The sequence below is a fragment of the Cystoisospora suis genome (genome assembly GCF_002600585.1).
Source record: "Cystoisospora suis strain Wien I chromosome Unknown contig_3844, whole genome shotgun sequence".
In the NCBI taxonomy this organism is placed as follows: Eukaryota; Apicomplexa; class Conoidasida; order Eucoccidiorida; family Sarcocystidae; genus Cystoisospora; species Cystoisospora suis.
The window spans coordinates 1-9723 of record NW_027156639.1 but is presented as its reverse complement, the minus strand read 5'-3'; the positions used below and the strand labels follow the sequence as shown (position 1 = coordinate 9723).

The window sequence follows — 9723 nt, the reverse complement described above, 5'->3', positions numbered from 1 at the left end:
ATCTCTCTTCATTCATCTCGGCTCCCTTGTTTTGACTACTACTACTATTACTACTGTGATCTCCCAGTGTATCACCCCCACTACTAGCATGATGACCTTCGAGACCATCTAGAGACGCCAATCTTCCGAGACTTCCACCCCCTCCTCCTATTCCTCCTTCGCCTCCATCTAGTCCTGCGTCTAGACGTCGCGCTGTTGACTTATCTTCTGAGGAGACATCTGCAGATCTTTCTATTTCTCTTTCACGTTGAAGTCGCTTTAGAGCTTCTCTTGTAGCCACCCATAGACCTCCGCGACCCGCGTTTAAGACAGCAGGAACATCTCCCGTATAGCCGAAGCCTAGAATGAAATTGCCGTCTCTCCCGACAACGTCGATAGGATCAAACAGACGTTGGTCACTCCACAGAAGTGCATGCAAATGTGCATCACTTGGGAGGAGCCGAGGATCCATCCGAGGTAAAACAGCTAGAGATAAGAATGTCTGTCTTTCTTGGAGAGTTAGATACGGATATGATGATCGACAATTTCCTTCTTCTCCTTTTCCTTTTTGGAAAGAAGGATGATCTCTTCCATGGGGAGATAGACGACAGGATGAATAGATAAGAGAGTGAAGAAGGTCTGAAAGAGGAGTCACAAGATCTCTTCGTATACGACAAAAGGTGGGAGTGACAGATGATGCGATTCTTTGAAGATGTCTCTCATAGACATAAGAAGAAGAAAAGGAGGATCTGTCTCTTCCCCCCTGGAAAGAAAAAGCAACGTTCATCGCTCTTGATCGCTTCTTCTGTTGATCTAGGAGCTCCCCCCTGTCTTTAGAAATAGACGAAGAAGATTGAGACGACGACTTCACGCTTGTATGTGACAAAGTAAGAGATAAACTTACCGTTTCTTCTTCACCCTGGCCCCCTCCCCTATCTCCCTCTATCCCAATCTTCTTATCGATCTCTCTTACAAGATCAACTCTTCTTCGCGATTCATAAATATCCGTAGTCGTTGTTGTAATTGTATGGCTATCTCGAGAGAATGACTTGGATATCTCCCCTCTCCTTTCTATACCACTAAGAAGAGCTAGATCCGATAGAGTAGGAATGATAGACGTCTCATCAGAAGCTAAAGTATCTCCTTCAAAGCCTGCGTCTTCGCCATCCCTCCCCCCCCCGCTTCCTAAGAACCTCGAGGAAGGAAGCTTAAGAGTCGGGAAAAGAGACCGACAGATCACTGCTTCCCAGCTAGATAGAGGCCTTCCCCTCTCTCCTCTACCGCCTATGCCTGGGCTTGATGCCATGAAGAGATCTGTTCCTGACGAATTGCGAAGTCGAGAAATCTCATAAGCTTGCCAGAGGTTCAACGCTGCTAGACCAGCTAGATCTGAACCCATGCAAAGACATGTCGAAGACAAGATGTCTCTTGAAACACATCGTCTTATGATGAGTTCTACCTCCTCCTGAATGAATGGCAAGGAGACGTGTTAGGCACCGCCACCCCACGTCAGATCTACACCTTTCTAGATATATATGTATATGCATGTTTGGATCTCTTCATATAGAAAAGTGAATCTATAGGGGGACAAAACGTTCAGTAGACGCGGATATAGGAATGGATAGATTTGCCGGTTTGCCTTACTCACGTACGTACAAATGTATATATATATATATACAGATAGACAGATAGATAGATTCAAGAAAGATATCTGGATGGGGATCGTGTGCGTGAGAGTCGGTAGCACATTATCTAAAGGGGAAAAGATGACGTGAGGCCTTGTAAAACGGAGTGTACGTACAGACAGACATTTCTCATGGATTTGACATCCTCGAGTCGAAGAGTAAATAAAGTCTTAATACAACAAGACACGGTGGACATACAGCCTTCCTCTTTCTCTTCTTCAGATGCCCTCTACGAAACAAACCTCTTCTACTATCTTGGATGCATACACATGCATATATACACTAGAGATGTATATATATATATGAATACATATGAATCTTCTTCATGAGCCTGTCTCCATGCCTCTCAAGAAAACCGATAGATACGCAGGTAGATAGAGATAGACAGAGGTGAAGGCACGTTCAGAACCTAAGACGATGAAGAAAGCAAATCCGATTTCTTTACTCCGAATAAGGAGACAGTTCTAATGAACGTGGAACATACACGCACGACCATTCCCAGTTGCCTCCTCGCCTTGTACATGTATGACTATATCTATGTATGCATATATGAGTGTATGGATGTCTACGTGTCTGTCCGTATGCTGTAAGCTAGATTCTATGCGCTTCTATGGACTCCAACAGTGATCTGTAGCTGCCATTCCCTTTCATTCCTTTTGAGAGAAAGACGTCTTCTAAAGAAGTTTTAACAGGAGAAAAGAGAAGAGATCTTGTCTTGTGCGCCTCTTACCAGCAAGATAGAATGAAGGAAGTCCTTGATCTCGATCACCTCCTTCTTTGATAGCTTTCTGCTTCTCTCGATCCCCCCTAGCATAGGGTCCTATCATCCATGGCCTCTTGTGCTGCTCACCCCCCCCTCCTCCTTCTCGCTGCTTCGCCGTCGCCCCCCAGCCACCTAGAGCATTGCTAGGCCCTCTCTTATTCGAGATACCGAGTGATGTATGGGGGTGACCACTACTATGGCTAGCTGAAGAAGAGCCGCTCGAACTTTTCCTATTAGGTGAGTTCGTTTTCGAGCTTCGCTTGGAGCTATGCGAAGAGACAAGTGCCGAAGAAGAAGATAGACTGGCGAAGAAAGGATAGTTTAGCTGATTTCGATTGAAGTTAGGAAAGAGAAAACTCCCCCCTCCTGCTCCGCCTATCCCGAAAGGATCTGCTAGAGAGGCGGGCGGCTGAAGGGCGAGAATATCGAGATAGAAGTTAAAGAAATCCATCGACGATCCTTTGCGCTGAAGCTGCAGAGCAAAGGAAAGATTGAGCTGCGGACAGCCTGTACCACTCACGAACGCACTCCGAAAGGAGATGAGGGCTTCTTCCAGTTGTTTAAGCATGTCGTGTTCCTGTAAGAAAAAAGAGGGAGAGAAGAGGAAGAAAAGAAGATGACGAAGAAGAAGGAGAGAGAGAGAAGATGAAAGGAAGATGACGAAGAAGAGGAAAGAAAAGAGAGAAGGTGAGAGCTTAGTGGAAGAGTGTGAGGGAGATCTATGGCCTTATCATCATAGGAGAGGGGGAGGGGTGGGACGAAGATGATAGGTGGAGAGGGGGGAATGAATGGTCTGTATGAAGAAAGAATTTAACAGCAATGACGGAGGGGGACAGAAGAAGAAGAAGCTCGACATGTCTCTTTTCATTTGAGAAGTTACAAGGAATAGAGAGAGATAGATAGATAGATTAAAGATGGAGAGATAGATAGAGCAAGAAAAATAGATAGAGGAATAGATTGAAGATACATAGGTCGGCTGATTGAAGATAGAGAGATAAATAGATAGATAGATACTCTAAAGATAGAGAGATAGAGGGGTAGATTGAAGATAGACTGAGAGACAGATAGAAAGATAGACAGATAGAGATCGATGTAGTGGTCAATAAGGGAGTACATAGCACAGAAAAGTTCATTTTCTTCTTTCTCATCTTCTTTCCGACACGAAGATATGTGGAGACTAATGAAGAGAAGAAGTGTATGTGTTCTGGTAGTTTTACCTGCGGATTCACATCAAGCAATTCCTGCTGCTCCCTTTCATCTCCATCTAACCTCGAGGCTTCCCCCCCTCCCTCCACTACAGCCATGCCTAGTGCAGAGACACCCCACGCTTTTCTCTTTTTTTCTTTCTTCAGTCGAAGTCTTTGCTTTCCGCCCGCCTTGTTAGCTGGACGGCTATTCCAATAGTAGATATACTGAACCGTCACCTCAGTCAAAAGCTGTGCGAAAGAAAGAAAGGATAAGAGAACAGAGATTGATATACACAGCGACGAATGGAACGAAGGCAAGAATGGAAGAAAGGACGATAGAAGAAAGAAGGAGAGAAGAAAGAGGATACTGATACAAACTAGCCTCCTAGGGTAAAGGAGAAAGAAGGAGGTCTAACTCCTTGGGTGTCTACTCGTGTCTACCTTCATCAGTCTCCTTTCACCTAGCTAGCTTGGCTGTCTGAGCAGGTTACATCTCCTATTCACACAGGATTGATACATATAGACATATAGATATATGTATATGTAGATACATCTCGAAGAGAGTTGTTTTGCTATCTATGCTTTTCTACGTGTCTGGAATGTAGTATGGACGACTACTGAAGCTAACGAGAGAGAACAAAGAGATGTCTTTCTTCTTCTTTCCTCTTGGACAGAAGAATGAAAGAAGGAAGGCTAATGGCCATGGCTTCTCATCCAACCTAAAAGAACGCATGCATATGCACCTCTCTATTCTTCCCTTTCTCCTTCTGACTTTCTTCCTGTAAGATACTTCTTTCTTTTCATCTTTCTTTTCTTGATTCCTTACCCTTCTCCAGAATTTTTCGCTGCTGGGGGGTTCCTTCTTTTTGGCGAGAAGAGGAAGGTACTGCCTTATGAGGAAGTTGAAGAAGAACTGATCATGCAATAGGAGAGACTGCGAAGCTAAGAGTCGATCTAGTGCATGTATCACAATGCCGCACTTCAAATGAAAGATCTCTGAATAATAGAGATAGATAACTCCAGGTACCAACCCCGAAGAGAGAGGACTTCCATTGTAGCAGCCATCACCTTCTCCTCGAGAAGAACTCTGATAGAAAGAACCTAATCGGGAGCGATCTTTCTCAGTCGTAAAACTACTACTACTAGCACTTCCTGAGCTCACAGAGGAAGACGAGAGATAACTGCCTCTCTGTTGCCCTGAATGGTGAGGCATCCGACTGAGGAGAAGAGGTCCACCCCCTCCACCTCCTTCTGACGAAGAGATAGATGAGGTATAAGCTGTTAAGGGATCTAAAGGGAATTCTTCTACTCCTGCTTCAACTAAAGCCACATATCTCTGAAGACGCTCCCATCGCCGGACCTTCAGTTCGACTAATCCAAAGTTGGCCTGAAGAGGAGAAAGAAGAAAAGGAAGAAGAGAAAAGATGCGAGGCAAGGCGAGATGAGATAGGAGGGTGGAGAAGTGGAGAAGAAAGCTAAGAGGCAAGGAAAGAGAAGCGACCGGAAGGATAGGAAACGAAAGAAACAACGAGGGGGGGATGAGTGAACGAGAGAGAAACATATGTACATAGACAACACAGAAAGATAGAGAGAGATAGAAAGAAAGAGATAGATAGAGACAGATACATAGATAGAGACAGGTGACGAGGGAAGGTTCTGAGAGAAAGAGAGGGAGAGAGACAGGGGGGAGGGAGGAGAGAGAGAGTGTGTTAGGTGCACAGTAAGAGAGATGTATGTGATAGACTGAAGAGAAGGAAAGTGTCTGGTGTGCACGCACCACCTCTCTCTTGAATCCTATCTTTCTCATTCAAGACGTTCTGTCGTGATATGTCGCTCTGGCACGAGAGTGTATATACAGCGGAGAAACTTATAGAGAAAGACACTCTTGATCCTTCTTTCACGTTATGATCGGTGAGAGAAGATAGAGAAATAGAGAGACGAATAGCTTCATTTCTTATCTCAGTTGCTGAACGGGTAAGTCAGGCCTTCACTTCTCTTGCTGTAGCGAAGGAAACAAGGATAAGAAATTCCTTCACAGGCTACTCAACTCCATCCATTTGCATCTCCTTCCTCTATACATGGAGAGATCCAGACACCTGTGTCTACATAGACACATCCGACAACACAGATAGATACAAAGACACATACATATATAGATCTAGATTCCTACGGCTCGACAAGCACGCCTCTAGATCTTCTTCCGCTTTCTATTGGACGATAGAGAGAGGGAAGTCAAGAGAAGAGAGGAAAAATGAAGAAGAACCTATCTCCTATCTTCTCCATGAAAAGAAGAAGAGAAGAAAGAACCTGTCCTTACACGAAGACACCAAGAAGAAACCTTCCTCCTCCCTCTCTCTCCTTCTGTCTGTCTCTCTTTTTCTTCCAACTCTATCTCTTTCTTTCCCCCTCTTTCTTTCTTTTTCTTTCCTTACCTGAATGAATAGATCGACGAGAAGTTTGACGATGCCGACATATAGATAGAGACTATCAGCCTGCTTTCTTCGATCTGGGCAGCACCAGAAGTGAAGGAGTGTATCCACCCAAGCCGTCGCGATGCCTTCGGCTAGCAGGGTGCGAGCGTAGTAGCAGCTCTCATCTACACCTATCTGCTCTTCTGCATGCAGCAGCTCGAGGGGAAAGATCAAGACATTACTAAACAGAAAAAACTGGGGCAGTTGCCTACAAAGCAAAGAAAGAGAGACAGAAGAGGAAAGAGCGGGAGGAGAAACATATCAGCCATCTATCTCAGAAGTCTTCACTTATGTGAGAAGGGGAGCAAAAAGGTCGGAGTCAACCTAGAATAGCATCATGGTGGATCGATGAAGAAACAAGAAGAAAAAGGAGATAGAGATGGATAGATTGAAAGGAGGTCGAGAAAGTTAGGAGACAGGATAAGAGACAGGGAACATAGAAGGCAGATCAGATGAGAGACGTGTGAGAAGTAGAACTCCGGGGGGGGGATAGGGAAAGAGAGTGATACGAAGCCAAGGAGCTACGGTGTGTAGGAGAAGGAATCTGAGAAGGCCGGTTGACGCAAACGAGGGGAGGCGATGTATACAAAGCACTTCAAAGACAAGAGAAAAAGGAGTCTGGCCGTAAAAAGAAAAGATCGAGATACATGATAGGAACCATAATGACCTGGATGAATAGGTATGTATAAATAGATGTATATGTACATGTATGAACACGTATGTATGGACAGGAATGCATGCATATTAAGTATATTTATGTATACGTATCTCGAACTCGTACATACGTAGAGATGTATGTTTCACATGGCTATATGAAGAGACACAGAGGTGGATAAATAGACAGATAGATTGTAAGCTAATTAGAGATAGAAGAAGAGTGACGAAGGTCATGGCTCGACCTACGATTTCTTGTACTTGCCATAGAGAGAGAGAGCAAAGTCTCTTTCTACTTCTCTTATCTTCTTCTTGTTCTCTTTCTTATTTATGTCAAGAGGATCCTTACCCTCTATTGTAATCGGCTCCTACAGCCATATCAGCAGCTGAGGTATCGGCTATCTCCGTAAACCCTCTCGACGACTGGTCAGTTGTCTACATACAGACATAGACAGAAACACGCAAGATCACGTTGATATACACATAGGGACAGATACAGAGAGAGAGGCATAGACCAACGAGAGATAGACTGAAGACAGACACATCGACTAAACTCAGATTAATGATAGATAGATAAAGAATAGATCAATGATACACAGGCAGGTAGATTAGAAATAGATAGATACATAGATAGATTTAAGATATATAGATAGATAGATAAGGATGGATAGGTAGACAAAGACAGAATGAAGACAGGTAAGAGACCGGTACATTCAGACCAACAAGAGATAGATATTGATGGATAGCGCTGGGTATCTCTCATACATCTCTTGAGCTGAGAGGATGAGAAAAAGGGCGTTACGCCCTGAGACACAAAGGCTTCTCTGTTGTCATTTGGGACCTCCTGGTCTAAGAAGTGTGAGTGAAGTAGAGGAAAGCCAATTCTCGGGGCAAGTGTCCTTCTATCGCAGAAACTCTCATTGCTTTTTTCCTTCGCCTTCTCCCCCTCTCTTTCTTCTCTTTCTTCATGTTCTCTGATCGGCTTCTCTATCTAGACTGTTGAGGTGTCCTGCCTTTTCCAGCAAGATAGTCTCTCAAACAGCTCTTGTCTACAAGATCACTAGCTCTCCCTCTGTGGCTCTTCTTTGAGCACGGGGCTTGAACGCGCCCCATGCCTTAGAACACCCACTGCAAAGAGACGAGGGAGGATGTCTATAGTCTGTCTACCTACTAGAATGAGACGAGAAGTATTGGACTGCATGATGATGCCAGCTAGCTAGCGAGCTATCCTTTGGGAATCTGATAAGAAGAAGAAGAAAACTCTTTGTTACGGCCGACGAACAGTTGTAGAGATCCAGGCAGCTACCTGACTCCTCTTCAATCATAAGGGATTTCTTGCTCTTCATGGAAAGAAAAGGAACCCTGAGGGATCTCTGAATGACTGAAACACCTGAGAAAGAAAAACGCCTGTGTTTGCTAAAGTATACATCCGCTCTTGATAAAGGAAGGAAGGAAACAGATAAAGCGATTCTATCTATCTACCTATCTATCTTTCTATCTCTTGCCCTTCTCCTCTAATAAGACAGCTCCTATCGTCTCCAGAGACCGAGAAGAAGAAGAAGAACAAGATCAACTAGCCATGTCTGTCTGTGTCTTTCTGTGTGTGTGTCTCGCCTGACCTCTGCTGTAGCCGCTGCACCCAACGCTGACGAAGAGGAATACAAAGGCCAGCTGTGACCTCCAGATATTGGGATAGGTAGGAAAAGAAAGATAAGAAAGGGAAAAGGCGGAGAAGAAGAAAACGCTCGACAATAATTCCGCAAACAAAGAGGGATAGATGCCTAGAAAGACAAAGAGACAGAAAGAGAGAGAGAGAGAAAGAATGATGAGAGATGGACTCTTCTTTCTAGCTGAAAGACTTTAAGCTTGCCATGACACTCCTCCTTTCTCAGCCAGGGGTGAAAAGAATGGAAGATAGAAAAGACGAAAAGAAGAGAAGAGACAGGAAGAAGGCTCGTGCAAAGCAATTCATAGTCTTTCAGGACACACGGATAGGGGGAGAGAGAGACAGACATGAACACCTCGGCCAGGAGATAAGACTACTTCTAGGATACTCCCACTCCTCTTAATACTACTACTAGTAGTATTAGTATTATTAGTACTACCAAGACTATTGGGACATCAAACTTATCGCAAATAAACTGCTCAGTCATAAGCCTTGAAACAACAGACAAATAGATAGATAGATAGATCAAAGATAGATAGATAGATGAATAGGTAGATAGATAAAGATAGATAGGTAGATAGATAGATAGATGAAAGGCGTGAGAGAAGGGGAGAGAGAGGCAAAAGGGTGAGAGAGTTGAAGATCGAGAAGAGAAGAATGGAGTTGTTCGATTCTCTACGTGTCTAGTGTTTTCGCGAAGTGAAGCCTTAAGTGAGTTTAGAGTGATTAGACTGACAGTTGAAGGGCTGAGAAGAGTTTCAAATCCTTTTAGCGTGATATAGGTGACTATAGGAACCCCATCTTCATCTTCATCCATTCCCCTATCATAAGACCCCGACCCCCCCCTCCCGCCTCTCTGACGATGCTGATCTTCTTCTTCTTCTTGCTCCCCATCTTCATCTCGTCCCTCTCTCCCAACTTTTCCTCTGTCTCCCCCCCCTTTCTTTCTTGTCCTTTCAGATGATCTACCCCTGACCCCTTCGATCTCCTTCTCAGGCGTCATTCTCTCGCTTCTATTCCTATTAGCACCGTCCGCCTCTTCTCGGTCTTTCTCTTCTTTCTTTTCTCCCCCAAGAGGCGAAGATGTAGCTAGCACCCCAGCAGAAGGAGGATCTCCTGAAAGATCACCAGAAGTCGACTTTATCTGACGGTCTTTAGCTAGATCACTTGACGATGCTGGAGGCCCCCTACCCCCTCCTTCACCTTTTGTCTGTTGAGAAGCTTGGAGAAAAGAAGAAGACGAAGCGGCTGCTGGAAGACTTACATTAGACCGCACGTCACTACGGAGATCTGAAGAAAAGAAAAACCAGATGAAAGA

At 44.5% G+C, this 9723-nt stretch overlaps 2 protein-coding genes across 2 annotated transcripts; both read right to left on the bottom strand.

Annotated features, from left to right (window-relative positions):
- Positions 1-886: 886 nt before the first annotated feature.
- On the bottom strand, positions 887-9220 carry CSUI_007318 (bromodomain-containing protein; the record flags this gene model as incomplete). The annotated part of the gene is made up of 8 exons (XM_068067464.1): positions 9142-9220; positions 8359-8520; positions 7089-7174; positions 6047-6293; positions 4441-5001; positions 3645-3863; positions 2395-3004; positions 887-1368 (listed from the first exon to the last, which is right to left on the bottom strand). Coding segments are annotated over exons 3-8 (2148 nt in total), but the record flags the coding sequence as incomplete, so codon positions are not given.
- A 135-nt stretch (positions 9221-9355) lies between these two features.
- On the bottom strand, positions 9356-9695 carry CSUI_007317 (uncharacterized protein; the record flags this gene model as incomplete). Its single annotated transcript, XM_068067463.1, has 1 exon — positions 9356-9695. A coding segment is annotated over one exon (336 nt), but the record flags the coding sequence as incomplete, so codon positions are not given.
- Positions 9696-9723: the final 28 nt, after the last annotated feature.